Raw genomic sequence first — 18145 nt, 5'->3', positions numbered from 1 at the left:
AGGCTCCTCTTTCCATGGGATTTCCCAGGCAAGAATCCTGGAGAGGGTTGCCATTTCCTTCTCCAGGGGATCTTCCTGACCCAGGGATTGAACCTGCATCGCCTGCCTTGGCAGGTGTATTCTTACCACTGAGCCACCAGGGAAGCCCAGTGCTTTCAGAGTCTGTGATATTTGACAAAATTCTGTGTGGGTTGCTCAGGAGAAAGGCCAGTCACACCAAAAGTACAAAGAGAAGATGCTCTTGACTTGATTTCTGGAATTATACAATGGGATGCAGAAGGATGGATCAGCAACCCCACAGAGGATATCTGAGGATATTATGAGGACTCTGCTCCCCTGGTTTTAAAGGCACTGAAGGCCCTGAATAAAAAGCAAGTATATTTTCTGGGAAGAAACATACATTCAGTCATAGATTAACCATTAACACCATAATTTGCACTAGTTTCTCAGTTTAACCCTTAAAAGAGCCAAAACGAGATGAGGCCAATGAGTTTAAAAAATATAACATTAATTCAGAGACTATGGACACGAATTTGGGGGGCCAGGGGATGTCTCTGAGTAACACACACACCCCCTTCAACGAAATGATTCAATAGCTTTAAAAATGGAGATGAGGTAGGAATCAAAAAAAAAAAAGAGACAAGATGAGAAAGGCAGAGCCATCTTCCCCTTGGCAATTTCAGACACATCTCGTGTGGTTAATTTTACTCTTCTGTGTGTAATAATAAACCAATATGTTCTCAAGTGTCACTTTCTCACTCCCCAAGAGACTTGCTCAGCTCAGCACTGTCTAGAGGGGGTGGTGCAAAGGAGCCAGTGGGGACACTCGAAAGCAGAGGCCAACAATTCCAAGACCTCCTGGAGTGTAAGAATAGGATCTTAGTGGCTGTTTTGGTATCAGGAAAGCTGCCAAGCAATGGCCCCGAGTAAAAACCCAGTCAAGAGGAAATGAATCTCCACATTGTTTGGAAGCGTATTCGTTACATAAGTGAACGATTTCCTGATCATGAGGGCAGTTAAACATTGTGTGGGATTATGAACTTTCTTCCTTGGACATTACTTTTAGTGTGGGCTGGTGGTAGCATTTTCTTATCAAGAGGAAGAAGACGAGACCGATAGTTTTTAAGATAGTAGGGGATAGTGGGAAAATAGCCTGGGCTTTGGGAGCTCTTCAGCTGCACTCTTAGCTGTGTAGCCTTGGGGAGTGAGTGAAAGTCGATCAGTCATGTCTGACTTTGTGATCTCATGGATGGTAGACTGCCAGGTTCCTCTGCCTATGGAATTTTCCAGGCAACAATACTAGAGTGGGTTGTCATTCCCCTCTCCAAGGGATCTTCCCAACCCAGGGATTGAACCTGGGTCTCCTGAATTGTAGGCAGATTCTTCACCATCTGAGCCACCAGTCACTTTTAATTCTTTACACTTTAGTTTCCTCATCGGTAAAATGGGGATTATAGTTGCCTCTCAGTGTGGTCATGGCATATAGTAAGACCTCAATAAATGGTTAACTGTATTCTAAGCATCAGCTCAGTCAGACAGTTCAGTCGCTCAGTCATGTCTGACTCTTTGTGACCCCATGGATTACAGCATGCCAGGCCTCCCTGTCCATCATTAACTCCCAGAGTTTACTCAAACTCGTGTCCATTGAGTTGGTGATGCCATCTAACCATCTCATCCTCTGTCGGCCCCTTCTCCTCCCACCTTCAATCTTTCCTAGCATCAGGGTCTTTTCAAATGGGTTAGCTCTTTGCATCAGGTGGCCAAAGTATTGGAGTTTCAGCTTCAACATCAGTCCTTCCAATCAATTCAGGACTGATTTCCTTTAGGATGGACTGGTTGGGTCTCCTTGCATTCCAAGGGTATCTCAAAAGTCTTCTCCAATACCACAGTTCAAAAGCATCAATTCTAAGCATATTGGTGACCTAAAAAGTCATGCCAAAGTTCACTAAAAATGTGTCATGTGTCTTTGGGGAATGGAGACAGACAAAGTACATTTTCTACCACAGATCGGAATCTACATTAACAGGGGGATATTCTTTTTTCCAGGCCTAAACTTCTCAAGATTCTTCCCAAAAGTCTGAATTAATACCTTGAAGACTTTGAATAGGCATCTACTCAGCAAATTCTGGGCTTCCCAGATGGCGCTAGTGGTAAAGAACATGCCTGCCAATGCAGGAGACATAAGGGATGTGGGTTCAATCCCTGGGTCAGGAAGATCCCCTGGAGGAGGGCATGGCAACCCATTCCAGTATTTTTGCCTGGAGAAGTCCATGGACAGAGGAGCCTGGCAGGTTACAGTCCATGGGGTCGCAAAGAGTCGGACACGACTGAAGCAACTTGGCACACAGGGACATCAGATTCCATTAACAGAAGCCAGGGGCAAAACAGACTTGAGAAGCTGGAGAGGAAGGAGGTGGTGATAGCTCTGTGACCTTCATCCAGATTTAAGAAAATGTGAGGTGGAAGAGAATCATCATCTATCAGGTCCCACTGCTAGAGAAAAGCTTAGTCCAAGGGAATTTCCCAAGCTCAATGACAATAGGGGAGACTTCGTTAGCCATTCTCCTAATTCATATCAGATGAAGGCTCCATTGTTAAAAGAAATTTAGCATAGCCCCCTTCTTGTTGGCATTTCAAGCCCTTGGTCCATTCTGTTCCTTATGCCCCAAACCGGTAATTCACTATTCCTCAAACCCTCGGTGTGTTTTACCCCACATCCAGTCTTGTGATTTTGCTTGTACCATTCCCTACACTTGGAAAACCCTCACTACACACCTCCACCTTCCCAATCCTCACAGGTTTCCACATCCCATCTGGAAAATCAGGCCTTTGGGAACACTTTCCTGAGCCTCTGCCTAAAGACATCTTGCCTGTCCCTGAGGACTCAATGGCCAAATGTATGAAATGTGTTTGGCACCCAAACATTTGAAGAATTATCTATGGGTTAGGGATTTCTGATGATTCACTTCAAAACTCTGGGTATAGGTATAGAGGCAAGCAACAAAACATGTCTCTTACAGATTTTATTTTCCATTAGAAAATGAATGCTATTTATGTCTCTTTAATGATTAAAGCTTTAACATAACCAAGAGTATCTAAATCCATTCCAATGATGTAGTTATTATTCAACCATGTACCCTGACTTTGGAATCAGAAAATATGGTTCCTGAATTTCCTCTCTGCCTAAGATAATTTACGAATCAGGGATGTCCTTGTCACCTAGTGGGTTTCCCTGGTGGCTCAGACAGTAAAGAATCTGTCTGCAGTGCAAGGAGATGTGGGTTCAATCCCTGGATCAATCAGAAAGATGGCCTGAAGAAGGGAATGACTACCCACTCCAGTATTCTTGACTGGGAAATCCCCTGGAGAGAGGAATCTGGTGGGCTACAGTCCCACAAGGGTTGGACACAACTGAGCGACTAATACTTTGTCATCAAGTACAAGTTACTCTTTTGGAGAAATTACACTTGACTTAGCTTGAGCTCATCCCTAGCTTTCCTGAGCATACTCCCATGCTTCACTCATAACACAGTACTACAGAAAGAAGTTTTAATACATAGTACAGAACTCTGAAACATATTCTACCTGGAGATTACCTGTAGGAACCGGGAGCCTACCAATTAAGCCTCTGTCTCTAAACTGTTACCCCAGATTATTTGCAATCAGTGGACTTGGGTAAGCAAAATCTTCCTCCCTGGGGCCACAAAGTCTCTGACCTGGTCCTCTGGAAGGTCCCCATTTGTCCATCCAACAAGCATGTACATACAATTGTCTCTTTGTATCTGTTGGGGATTGGTTCCAGGATCCCCATCAAATACCAAAATCCAAGGATGCTCAAGTTCCTTATATAAAATGGTGTTTAATTTGCATAAAAACTATACACAGGCTCCCCTAAATTTTAAATCATCTCTAGATTACTTACACCTAATTCAATGTAAATGCTATGCAAATAGTTGTAAATACAATGTAAATGCTATATACCTAAATGAGGCAGATTCAAGTTTTGCTTTTTGGAACTTGCTGGATTAAAAGTTTTTTTTTTTCCATCTGTGGTTGAATTTGTGGATGCAGAACTCAGGATTTAGTGGGCCAATTGTACTTGCACTGACTTTCTAACATATTCTGGAAACTTACCATCATACCTCAGAGATATTTCACACTCGATTCTAGATCATTACAATAAAGCAAATATCTCAATAGAGAGAGTCACAGGGATTTTTTGGTTTCCAAGGGCATGTTGAAGTTACGTTTACACTATATTGTAGCATATTTATGTACAATAGCATTATGTCTAACAAAACCATGTACATGCCTTAATTAAAAATATTTTATTGATAAGAAGTGCTAACCATCATTTGAGCCTTCAGTGAGTAACAGCAAAGATTATTGATCACAAATCACCATAACAAATATAATAGTGAAAAAGCTGGAAATATGAGAATTGCCAAAATGTAAAACAGAGACATGATGTGAGCAAATGCTGTTGGAAGAATGCCACTGCAGACTTACTCCACACAGGGTTGCTACAAACCTTCAATTTGTTTAAAAAAAAAAAAAAAAAACAAACCCAAAACAGAACAAACCAAAACACAAACAAAAAACCCACGCAATATCTGCAAGGTGCAATAAAATGAGGTATGACTGCATTTCCTTGAGGTGTGTTGTCTGTCCTTTGAAAAAGGATAGCGCCTCTCCCCTAGAAATAAACTATCATTGCTCTTGGAAAAAGTGAGAAAACTCCTCAATTTTTTTTTCCTTTTGAGTTCTCATTCTCAAGATCTGGTCTCTATAAACTTCTCGTGATTATATTCTATAATTCTCAGTATTTTAAAATCGAAATCTAGGGAGCCTCCTCGTGATAATATTCAAATATTTGTTATAAAGAACACCCGTATTCCCTTTCTCCTTGGTAGCCTTTCTAATTATTCTAAGATCAGCTAAGGAGAAACACTAAGCCACTCCAGCTCACAGTGTTTGTCTCCCATAACCTGCAGAAATTACTGAGTCTTTCATTTTCAGAGTTTAAGGCCCAGGATTATCTACCTCACCCATATTGTATTTTTCCACCCCCTCCTATAAATGAGGCACTGTTTCAGGTTCTTGAAGGAGGTGGAGATAGGAGCAAAACACACATTCCATCATTAACTCATCCATGAACAACTATTGGTTATCTACTCTATACCAGGTACCATGATAAGCTCTGGCATACAATGATTGGCAAAAACAGGCATGGTCCCTCCCCTCATGGAATTTATTAGTGAGAGGCAGACAGAAACTGGAGAAGGAAATGGCAACCCACTCCAGGACTCTTGCCTGGAAAATACCACGGAGAGAGGAGCCTTGTAGGCTACAGTCCATGGGGTCACAAAGAGTCGGACACGACTGAGTGACTTCACTTCACTTCAGACTGAAACTGTGTTGTGTTCTCCACTGTATATCACACATCACGCATTATTGGGTAGTAGATATCCAATAAATATTTGTTAAATAAATGAAATTAAACAGCCAAATCTATAACAGCAAATTGTGAGATGTGTTATGGATTAAACAAAACCAGACACATGATAGAATTGGCTGGACTGAAAAATGGCTGCAGGGGAAAGCCTGTCTGAGAAAGCTGACATTTATATTAAGGCCTGAAGGATGAGAAATAGTCAGCCATGCCAAGACTGGAGATATGAGCATTCAGAGAGGAAACAGTCTGCGGAAAGGCTCTACTGAAGCAAGAGCCTGAGCTAATTCTGGGGGAAGACCACCGTGAGCAAGAGGAAAAGTGAGACAGGATGAAGAGTTGGAAGACACTAAGTAGAAGCAGCAGGCAGGGGTCTTCATAGGACATTGTAAGGAGTGAGGATTTTATTCTAAGTGCAGTGAGGAAGAGCTTTAAACAGGGAGCCATGTACTCTGACTTGTATTTTTTTTTTTTTAATCACTCTGGTTGCAGTGTAAGACAATTGTGGGAACAAAAATAGAAGCAAGGAACCACTTAGGAGTTGCAGGCGCTAGTGGTAAAGAACCTGCCTGCTAATGCAGGAGACATTAAGAGACATGGGTTCGATCCCTGGGTCAGGATGATCCCCTGGAGGAGGGCATGGCAACCCACTTGCTTAGAGGATGCTGTGGACAGAGGAGCCTGGTGGGCTATAGTCCATATGATTGCAGAGTCGGACATGACTGAAGTGACTAAGCAGAATAGCACATGGAAGATGATAGTAGTTTGGACTAAGGTAGATGTAGTAAATATGAATGGAGTCAAGATATACTCTGAAGACAGAATTGACGGACTTTCTGACAGACTGGATGTGTAGGACTAGAGGAGGAAAATTAAGGATAACTTCCAGGTTTCTAGCTTAAGCAACTGAGTGGGTGGAGGTGCCATTTTCTAAAATGAGTAAAATTGGAGGAAGGAACAGTCCCAGAGTGTGCGTGTCACTGGTTAACAGGTTTTATTTGAAATGTCTGTGAGACCTGGAAGTGCAAATGTCAAGTAGGCAGTTGAATTTATTAAATGTGGAGCTTTCTAATGGGAAACCTAGGACAAGGTCACTTGTGATAAGAGCCTAAGTAACAACAAACTTATATGTTCAAAGGAAATTCTTATCTGGCTAGGTTAATCAGAGGAATTTTCAGGAAAGAAGGTGATATTAGAGCCAAAAGAAAGATGATGAAGGAAAATAATCCAGGTAAAAGGAATAGAATGGCAAAGATGGAAAAGAAGAAAAATCTCAAGGCAGGTTCAGAAACTGAAAGAGTTCAGCTTGGATGGAACATGGTTTCTGTTTGGAATGTGAGAAGAATCTACCGAGCTTGGTTGAAGTCAGAAGGGAGTGTGCAACTGAAAGCACTCACGAGAACAAGTTGTTGAGCAGAGGCCTAACTTGATGAGGGCATTAAAAGCAATTTAGTGACAGGGAGTAGACTGGTGTGAATGAATGAGAACAGGTGACAAGGGAGGCCAGATATGAATCTAGTTCAATTAGGAAGGCATGAGGTAGTAAGGACCTAATTGTTGACTGTGGAAATGAAAAATTAAAGGGCAAATGTGAGAGATTTTTGTAAGAATTATATTAACCTAACAGGATAGCCAGGAGAAGGCAAACACTTTTTTTTTTTTGCCTCCACAGTACATTATAATCTCTGATAAGGCTGGGTGACACTTTTCAAGATCTCCACTGCCTCATTTAACTTTGGTTAAAGGGACTTCGTGCTGGTATGGTTTCATTGTAAACGGGTAACAGAGGGGTAGCTCTAGTATTGTAGAGACTGGACTCACAGAGCTAACTGTTGTTGGAAGGAGCAGTTTGGGGTTGAGACCACAGATTAGGAGACGGTCTGAGAGTAAGCACAAGTAGAGTTTAATGTTTCCACCCTTTTCATTCTAAAGCCCAAATGCCTGGACTCTTTCGTACTCTGCCCCACTGCTGACCACCACCCCCCCCCCCACACACGCATGCATGCCACATTCTCTCTCAGGCTGAATCGTCAATGCTCTGAATCTTCCCCTATACCACTCTCCCCTCATATTGTCCCTCTCTGTGCAAAGCCCCACTGTTTCACAGCCCTCATCTGAAGAGCAAGTATCCCTGAGAGAGTGGCTGAAAGTACCACCTGCCTTCCCTCAGTACACTAGACAACCGGGGCCTTTCAGATCATAGTCTGACATAAGAATGCATCATTTGGCAGCAAGAGCAGCAGTGAGGTGAGGGAAGAGGGCAGGGCTATCATTAAGCACCCATTCTATGGGTGAAGTGCACCTCTAGCCTCCCCTTACTTCCTTGCAGTCCCACGAGTATCTATGATGGCTCTCCTGAATTTCAAAAAAGTTAAAATAAGTTTGGGAGAGTCTTCTGAAGTTAACTGCAGAGGAGAAATAAAATGAACATCCAAAACATACTTCAGGACTAGCTAATCCCTTGCAACTGCTTGATCCCACCTCTCTCTATAATTTCTTCATTACTCCCTATTTTTCACTGTTTGTATATTTTTATGTGTTCATTGGTCAATGTCTTTTGAAGACTAGCTTCAACTCTTTGGAGAGTATGCACTATACCAATACAATAAAGAAAAGAATAAATAAAATGTCTACTTTACAGGAGTATGTGTTTCACTATTTCTGATAATATGAGATCTATCCTTCACTCAGCAGTAGCCTGGAGAGTAGGTAGGAGGTGTATTCTGAGGGATATCAAATAGACATCACTGCTCTAAAACACCTCCCCACTTAACCTTAGAGCCCACAGTCGTGGTGATATGCATTTTAAAAATTGGAGCCTTGAAGATTTCTTTTTCAAGAATTCCTTATTAAAATGCAAATACCACAGAGGAGGGTGGGTAGATGGGTCATGATTTAACCTTGATTACTCAGTCGTGTCCGACTCTTTGCAACCCCATGGACTATACAGTCCGTGGAATTCTCCAGGCCAGAATACTGGAGTGGGTAGCCTTTCCCTTCTCCAGGGGATCTGTGCAACCCAGGGGTCGAACCCAGGTCTCCCGCATTGCAGACGGATTCTTTACCAGCTGAGCCACAAGGGATTTAACCTTATTTCCCTTATATTAACCCATCACTCCTACAAGTCACATTTTTTACATTCCAGCTTTTTCCATGCTTTCTTTCATGTTATTTTTCCAGAGGTAATGCTAAATACAACATAAATTATAAGTATAAAAATTACCTTATATTTTCACACAGTTTCTCACTTGATATCTAAATCCAAGCCTATTCATTTAAAAAATGATTTATTTTTTTCCAATAAGAATAACAGATTTATAATAGAAAATTTGAAAAAGGTAGGAAGACAGGAAAAAGAAAAAAATGTCAACCATAGTCCTACCATGTAAAGAACAACCATTGTTACCAGTGCTGTCATGCCTATTCTTTAAACAAACCTTAGCTAAGGTCCCATTTCCGATATGATGCCTTCCTTGCCCTTCCTTCTCCAGAACTTCTCTATCATGTTTGTTCCACTCACTTGTACAAGTCTGTTAACTTGGTGTGGGTTTCGTGTTTCCAACTAGAATGTTAGGTCCTTGAAGGCTGAAACTATGAGTTATACTTCTTCGCTCATCCCCAAACACCTGGTACATTGGACCCAATATTTGCTGACTGATTTAAGTTAAATGAATACATATCATATCAGAAAGAATATGAAATAGGCCAAGTATCTGAGTCATTAAAGCTTTCTGGTCACCTGGTTTGGTGACGACTGCTTTTCTGTTCCTGGAACTCTTGAAGTCTATTAAGCCTCTTTTTCTACACCAAGACTGTGTAAAAAGCAGACTGATTAAGAGGCAGGATTACTCAAAGATTCTTCTTGTAAGGCATAAGGATGAGAGAGAAAGAGTGAGCGAGAGAGGGAGGGAGGGAGAGAAGCGTGAGAGAGGGAGGGAGGAAAGGAGAGGGTAGAGAAGGGGATAGAGAGTATCTGGTGCTCAATCCAGTATGTGATTTGCCTCCAGCACTGTATACAGGATCCCATCCACTTGTTCTGAGTCAAACCCGATCTCACGAAGCTCCAAGTGAGGGAGGACAGAAGTAAGGAGATAGCTGACGTGGATACGCAGCCGCGTAAGCTTTGCCAAAGCCCTGTATGATGGAGTGAGGGACAGAAGAGATGACATGAGGTCATTAGCCAACAGAACAAAATGAAGCTCCTTCAAAATGGGCCTACATTTCTCAATAATTACGTTTCCATTAGCTAGAAAGAAAGAAGAAAGCACAATGCCACCAAGCACTGGGAGATTGGCTGCAGCTCTCTAAGTGACTGCTCAATCCTTGGTGGCCTAGGAATTAATTAAGGCTTCTTCTCTTATCTATGATCAGTAACCGGGGGTCCTAAGGGAGGCTTCCCATTAGCACTCACAAGCTGATAACTAAACCCTAGTAATTAACCTTTCTAGGTCATCTCCCTCTGGGGTCCGGTAGGAGACCTGAGCCTTCTGCAGCACTTCCAGGTGTGTCTCTGTCTCCTTCAGTTTCTCTTTTAGTTCCTGCTTCTCCTCTTTGGTTCTTTCCAGCTCAGCTTTCAGAATCTGGAATTCAGCTTGGCGATAGCCCATGTGTTTCTTGCTCCAATACAAGCCTTCCGTCTCCTGGGTACTATAGGTTACCAATTCATGTTGGACTTTCTTAAATTTGGAATGCCAATGATTCCTCTCCTGTTCCAGCTCCTCCACCTGCAGTCCAAGAAACAGAAATTCAATGACCCCACATTTCACTGAAAGCTAAAGAGAGTGCCCCCAGTTTTTCTGAATATGTTCACCCTACGATTCCCCTAAATGTATTCTTCTGTTTATAGACCTTTTCAAATCCCAAATATGGGAGGGAAGCCCATTAGGGTTCACTTGATCTGAGATGTACCACAGAATCATTCAATGGCTTATTGTGTTTACACGTGAGATCATCAGTTCTATCTCTCTGGTCCCTTGGTTACAATAGCCTCCTATTCCCAGTGGTAGGATGTTAACCTAACCTTTTGCTGGAACATATTCCTTTCTGCCAAAACACGTTCCAATTTTTCTGCGGTTCTCTTCAGTTCTTCTAGCTCTCTTTGGTTCTTCATCTTTGGTATATTACGACCGCCGCTCTCCTCGTAGCCTCTTCCTTTCTCTGCAACAGCTGCAGCAGGAGCTGGAGCAGAGGCCACAGAAGAATAAGGCACCGGATTCAAGGATTCAGCTGCTTTTCTTCTCTCAGCAAGCTCCTCTCTGTTAAAAGGGATCAGCTGAATGGGAGCTCCTGAATCTCGAATACCTTTTGCAACACCGACAACAGCTACAAAAGGTCCCTTGCTCACTTCCTCCTTGTTTACATGTGTGTTGCCTCTGTTAGAATCTTCTGCCACCAATCGTGGCATTTGATCTTCTAACTCTTCAGGGAGCAAGGAACCCTGGTGTTGGTCCTGGGCCCCCGAATACAGAACTGAGGCCTCCCTACTCTGACTGGTACTCTTGATTGCTTCTGGGTACTCTGGGGAAAGGTACGGTGGTGTGCTTCTCTCAGAGCTGGTCTTCTCACGGCTGTTCTCCCCTTCTGGGTTGGCAACTGCTGCCTCCACCTTCCTGTAAGGGCCAGGCATGGAATAATCTAGAGGAGGTGTTGCCATCTCATTCTGGAGCCTTCTTCGTTTCTCCACAGGTTCCTCACCCAGGATCCATTTGTACTTACTGCAAGAAGAAGAGGAAATTCAGTTTTAAGCTGTCACAAAGAAGCTAAGTATATTCTTATTCTATGAAGGATATGATATATCCTATCCTATGGCACAGATATTCATCTTCAAATTTCCCATATCATAACCGACTCTAGCTGTTATTCACAGATCATTTCATGTTAGGAATACATTTTTACCCCCAAACCCTAACCCCTTCACTCATGCAATTTGCTGAGATAGTGATGTGTCTTAAGAGAGCAGAAAAATTGAGAGGTATGAAGGAAGTCAGCATCTGGATATAGCAGGACTAGGCTGACCTTGGTAAAATTTCTGAAAATAGGATTGAAACCAGCCTGACTTAGAAGTTTCCGAAAGGCAAGTGAAGGAAGAAAAACAAAAAAGTACACATGCAAAATCCCCTAACAAGAGAATGGAAAAAAGGTCATAAAAAGCCTAGTGGAGTCAGTGGAGGAGACCGAGCCAGCTCGTTAATTTTAAAGTGTCACAAAAACCTTCCAGTATCAAAGACTTATGAACATTTTTATATTGCAATGGGACACCGCACAGTGCCTTTGCCAGCCAACTGGATTGTGGCTATTGCCATCATCCACTTGTAAAAGTTAATTAAAATACAGGGCCCTAGTCAGAAACAAAGAAACCGAATCAGCTAGTTCAAGACATTCCCCACTTAGGGCTAAAGAATTCCCCTCTGTCCAGGCAAACAGGCACTCCCTCAATTATTCAGGGAAGTTTAGGACAGTGACTCAAACACCTTCCATTTCTGGCTGCTATATATAATAATGGTTGAAGGAACTAATAACAACAACAAAAACAGATGCCACCAAAATCTATAGGCAATTTTATACCAAGCAGGAGGATGGGATAACTATCCTTCTTTCTCTCCAGAAAACCAAGAAATTTCAAGGTAAAAATTAACTTTGAAGTTTTCAATGAGAAACAGCCAGGCATGTTATTGGCCACCATAGCTCAAGGCTGCCAGTGTTTCTCTGACAATTTCAGAGAATATCTGTAAAACATCTCAAACCTTAGCTTCTTAGAATGCCCTAAATGTTCTTCAAAACTTGTGTTTGCCCAGAAATAAAACTGGTCTGTCATCTCAATAGGGCTTCCCTGGTGGCTCAGATGGTAAAGAATCCACCTGTAGTGCAGGAGACCCAACTTCAATCCCTGGGTTGGGAAGATCCCCTGGAGAAAGGAATGGCTACACACTTCAGTATTCTTGACTGGAGAATTCCATGGACATAAGAGCCTGGTGGGCTACAGTCATCTTAATAAGATCTCATTGTATCAGCCTTCAGGGGAAAACAAAAGGCCTTAGGGACTATGTAAGAACAAATGCATTCATCTTTAAACATGTGTAGGGCCACTGTAGATGGTCCATTTAGCTGCAGTACTGAGGATGATAGTAGAACAAGAAGCTTGCAGGTATGAAGGAGGCATATATGATACCAGACAGCAACCATAAAGTTTTACGAAAGGCAATTAACGTCAAAGTATTCTTTTCATTTTCCTACTTCTAAAAGTTCTGTCTTTAGTTACCCTCTTTTCTCCCTACACTTCTTTTCTTTGGTAATCTCATACAATCTTTTGGCTCTAACTTCTGGAAGATAACTTCCAGTGGTGTTCCCAGCCCAGAATCTCCAGTACTGAATTTCTAACTGCCTGTTACACACTTTTTTTTTCTGGAGGTCCCACTGGTATCTCATTCAGAATGTATAAAACTGACCTCTCACTTTCACCTTCAAACCTGCTCCCTCTACTAAGTTTCCTATTTGTGTTACGACATCAACAAACTCTCAGTAATTTTACATGGTTCTACCACTATCAACACTCAAGTTCAAGCTCTCATTACCTTTCCTGGGCTACTGCAATGGCTTTTTCCAGTCTCCCCTTGTCACACCTCCAGATCACCCACTGCCAAGTTAATCTACCAAAGGCATTGCTCTAATCATGTCATCTTCCTAATTGCAATCTTTAGGTATTATTCCCCACAACATAAAAGTTCAAATGTCTTAGCTTTGTATTCAAGCTTTTCCATTCCAAAACACAGGGAACATTTACTGAGCACTTACTCTGTGCCAGTTTGCTGAGTCAATGTGTATCAGGAGATACTTTTACCTTCATTTTAAAAAGACAATGCTCAGGCCTAGAGAGGTTAAATGACTCTCTGAAAGTCATGTAGCTAGTAAGTGACAGAACTGGGACTTAATTTGGCCCTAGCGTTCTCTCTCACTACTTCCCTTCAAAGACACCAGCCAAATAGAATGCCCCACGATTTCTCAGACTGCTTCTTTTGATTGGAACACATTTCTCAACACAAGACAATTCAAATGCCACTTTTGAATTCCCATAACACTTTAGCACTCTCAGTGTAATAAATATAATACAATACAATAAATATATATTGCTTTCTACTGTTTATGTGTATTGCAGGTTTCTTACTAAAGTATAAACTCCTTAACAGAAGGTAGCTTAACTAACTGTGCTACATGGAGATGAGGGAACAAAACTTTGCAAATAAGAGGCAATCCAAAAGGAACTATGATGTTAGAGACAGTGAATGGGTTTTACTTATTGGCTCTGTAAATACTTCTGATTCTTCCCACTAGGAATCAACTCTTATTCTAGATCTGAATTCACTGGTTTAATAAAGATTAATTCAGGGTTTACATATCAGGGATTATTTTTCAATTACATAGTTTCTTCTCATTTTTTTTTTCTTTCTGTCATATTTCTCCATTGGTTGTCTGCAGAGAAGCCGGCTGATATTTTGATAGGGACTACACTGAATCTGTAGCTCAGTTTGGGGAGTACTGCTATCTTAACAACATTAAGTCTGCTGACCCACAAATATGAAATTTGTTTTCATTTTAGGCTTTCTTATTCTCATGTAAAAGATGCTTACTCCTTGGAAGGAAAGTTATGACCAACCTAGACAGCATATTAAAAAGCAGAGACATTACTTTGCCAATGGTTTTTCCTGTGGTCATGTATGGATGTGAGAGTTGGACTATAAAAAAAAGCTGAGCAACGAATTGATGTTTTTGAACAGTGGTGTTGGAGAAGACTCTTTAGAGTCCCTTGGACTGCAAGGAGATTAAACCATTCCATCCTAAAGGAGATCAGTCCTGAGTGTTCATTGGAAGGACTGATGTTGAAACTGAAACTGCAATACTTTGGCCCCCTGATGCAAAGAACTGACTCATTGGAAAAGACCCTGATGCTGGGAAAGATTGAAGGCAGGAGGAGAAGGGGACGACAGAGGATGAGATGGTTGGATGGCAGATGGACATGAGTTTGAGCGAGCTCCGGGAGCTGATGATGGACAGGGAGGCCTGGCATGCTGCAGTCCATGGGGTCGCAGAGTCGGACACAACTGAGCGACTGAACTGAACTGAACTGAATTCTCATTTAACAATATTTTGTAGTTTTCAGTGTACAAGTCTAGCTTGTACTTCTGTTAAATTTGTTAATCCTCTATTTTTGAAGCCACTATAAATGAAGCTAGTATAAAACTTCTCCTCCTGCTGGGAGAGATTGAAGGCAGGAGGAGAAGGGGACAACAGAGGATGAGACGGTTGGATGGTATCACCAACTTGATGGATATGAGTTTGAGTAAGCTCTGAGAGTTGGTGATGGACAGGGAAGCCTGGCATAGTGTAGTCCATGGGGTTGCAAAGTCGGACATGACTGAGTGACTAAACTGAAGTATAAATGGAATTGATTTATTAAATGTTTTTTCTTAATTTTTGTTGTTCCTTTCAAAGAGCCAACCTTTGGTTTCACTGATTTTTCTATTGTTTTTCTATTCTCTATTTCATTTTCATTCTGATATTTCCTTCTTTCTGCTTGATTTGGGGTTAGCTTGCTCTCATATTTTGTTTCTTAAGATGGAAGTTTAGGTTAACAATTTGAGATACTTCAATTTTAATATAAGCATTTACAAATATAATTTCCTTTGAAACATGTAAAATATCATGTAAGAAACGAGTTGCCAGTCCAGGTTCGATGCACGATACTGGATGCTTGGGGCTAGTGCACTGGGACGACCCACAGGGATGGCTGGGGAGGGGGGAGGGAGGAGGGAGAAGGGTTCAGGATGGGGAACACATGTATACCTGTGGCGGATTCATTTTGATATTTGGCAACTAATACAATTATGTAAAGTTTAAAAATAAAATAAAATTAAAAAATAAAAATAAACAACTTTACAGAAAAAAAATAAAATAAGCCAAAAAAAAATTTCCCCTCTGAAATTATATAATATATATATTATATATAATATATAATAATATATAATAATTCTACCTCTTCAGCTTCAAGTTGTAATTTTTTGTATATTTTATTTTCATCTTAAGGTATTTTCTAATTTTCCTTGTGACTTCTTCTTTTACTCATTTTTAAAATTTTGGAGCATGGTATTTAATTTCTACATATTTGTGAATTTCCCAAATTTCCTTCTGTTGTTGATTTCTAATTGCTTGCTAATTGCTATGGTTGCAGAATATCCTTTATATGATGTCAACCCGTTTAAATTTGTTGAGGCTTGTTTTATGGTCTAATATCTGGTCTATTCTGGAGAATATTCCATGGGCACTTGAGAATAATATTTACTATGCTGTTTGGGGGTGAATTGTTCTGCATATATCTGTCAGGTCCAGTTGGCTTATAGCGTTCTTCAACCCTTCTATTTTGATCTTTTACCCATTATTGAAAGTGGGATACTGAAGTTTCCAACTGTTACTGTTAAACTGCCTATTTCTACCTTCAGTTCTGTCTACTTTTGCTTCATGCATTTTTTGGGCTCTGTTGTTAGGTCCGTATATGGGTATAATTTTTGTATCTTCCTAATGGACTTTATCAATATGAAATGTCCCTCTTTATATCTGGTAACATTTTCTGTTTAAAGTCCATTAGTTTGTCTGATATTAGTACAGCCACTCTTGTTCTCTATAGTTGCTGTTTATATGGTATGTCTCTTTTCATCTTTTAACTTTCAACCTATTTGTATCTCTGAACATAAAATATATAGACATTATATTTGTGTATGTGAAAAAATCCAGTTGGATAATCTCCAGCTTTTGATTAGATTGTTTAATCTTATCACATTTAATGTTATTATTGATATGTTAGATATTGATGTCCATTATTTGGTTTTCTCGGAGAAGGCAATGGCACCCCACTCCAGTACTCTTGCCTGGAAAATCCCATGGACGGAGGAGCCTGGTAGGCTGCAGTCCATGGGGTTGCTAAGAGTCGGACACGACTGAGCGACTTCACTTTCACTTTTCACTTTCCTGCATTGGAGAAGGAAATGGCAACCCACTCCAGTGTTCTTGCCTGGAGAATCCCAGGGACAGGGGAGCCTGGTGGGCTGCCGTCTATGGGGTCACAGAGTCAGACACGACTGAAGTGACTTAGCATAGCATAGCATAGCATTTGGTTTTCTGCTCTCTATATGTGTCATGGTTTCCTTCTTCCTTTACTGTTCCTCTTTTCATGTTATGTGGGTATTTTCTAGTTTAACATTTACGAATCTAATAATACATTACTATAATTATTGTATGTAATTATACATACATAACTTTATGTAATGTTATGTCTTCTGAGGAAGCTAAGAGAAGAAAGTACAGCAAGGACATATTTATAGTTTGTTAAATTAACTTTATCTTTCCATTTTAAATTTTAATTTCTTACTATGGATGGGAGTTACCATCTGGTATTATTTCCTCACTCCAATACAGCTTTGCTCCCACCCACTTCTTTTATGCTGTTATTGGCAAATATTTTATATCTGTAGATGATCCCAACAATAAAATTATATATATGATGAAAGTAAAAGTGGAGAGTGAAAAAGTTGGCTTAAAGCTCAACACTCAGAAAACGAAGATCATGGCATCTGGTCCCATCACTTCATGGGAAATAGATGGGGAAACTATGGAAACAGTGTCAGACTTTATTTTTGGGGGCTCCAAAATCACTGCAGATGGTGACTGCAGCCATGAAATTAAAAGACACTTACTCCTTGGAAGAAAAGTTATGACTAACCTAGACAGCATATTGAAAAGCAGAGACGTTACTTTGCCAACAAAGGTCCGTCTAGTCAAGGCTATGGTTTTTCCAGTGGTCATGTATGGATGTGAGAGTTGGACTGTGAAGAAAGCTAAGCGCCGAAGAATTGATGCTTTTGAACTGTGGTGTTGGAGAAGACTCTTGAGAGTCCCTTGGACTGCAAGGAGATCCAACCAGTCCATCCTAAAGGAAATCAGTCCTGAATATTCATTGGAAGGACTGATGCTGAAACTCCAATACTTTGGCCACCTGATGCAAAGAACTGACTCATTTGAAAAGACCCTGATGCTGGGAAAGATTGAAGATGGGAGGAGAAGGGGATGGCAGAGGATGAGATGGTTGGATAGCATCACCGACTCAATGGACATGAGTTTGAGTCAACTCTGGGAGTTGGTGATGGACAGAGAGACCTGGCACGCTCAGTCCACGGGGTCGCAAAGAGTCAAACGTGACTGAGCAACTGAACTGAACTAAACTGATTATCTTTTTATAATAAATTATAGTTATCATTGCCAGTACTGTTTTTTCCTGCAAATTTGAATTACTATTTGGTGTCACTTGCTTCCAAGCTGAAGAACTCTCTTTAGCATTTCTTATATGGCAGTTTTTCTAGAAACAAATTCCATCAGCTTTCATTTATATAAGAATGTACTTATTTTACCATCATTTTCTAAAAATAGTTTTATCAGATTTATGACTTCTGGTTGAAAGTGTTTCTTTAAGTACTATGAATATATCATCCCACTGCTCCTGGTTTCCACTGTTTTTGATGAGAAGCCAGATGTTAATCTTATTGGGGTTCTCTTTTACATAACAAATATTTTTCTCTTCCTGCTTTCAAGATAATTCTCTTTGCCTTTGGCTTTCAATATTTTCACTGTATGGCTGTAAATCTTTTTGCA

The 18145-nt window shown here is 40.8% G+C and overlaps 1 protein-coding gene across 4 annotated transcripts in view; it reads right to left on the bottom strand.

The window, feature by feature from the left end:
- Nucleotides 1-4313: 4313 nt before the first annotated feature.
- Nucleotides 4314-18145, bottom strand: part of MORC4 (MORC family CW-type zinc finger 4) — a 69053-nt gene continuing 55221 nt past the window's right edge. For 2 of the 4 annotated variants that reach the window (XM_086389664.1, XM_086389666.1), the window contains 3 exons: nt 10473-11166; nt 9893-10176; nt 8723-9586 (listed from right to left, as the gene is read on the bottom strand). In XM_086389664.1, the coding sequence (XP_086245790.1) occupies nt 9433-9586; nt 9893-10176; nt 10473-11166 (1132 nt within the window). In that variant the 3' untranslated portion in view covers nt 8723-9432. Of the gene's footprint in view, nt 9587-9892; nt 10177-10472; nt 11167-18145 lie in introns of all 4 variants that reach the window. The other 2 variants (XM_086389665.1, XM_086389667.1) reach the window with 2 other exon arrangements.

This window comes from Bos grunniens, chromosome X, assembly GCF_055505025.1.
Source record: "Bos grunniens cultivar Pamir isolate PY7600 chromosome X, Bosgru_T2T1.0, whole genome shotgun sequence".
NCBI lineage: Eukaryota > Metazoa > Chordata > Mammalia > Artiodactyla > Bovidae > Bos > Bos grunniens.
This window is presented reverse-complemented; position numbering and strand designations above follow the sequence as displayed.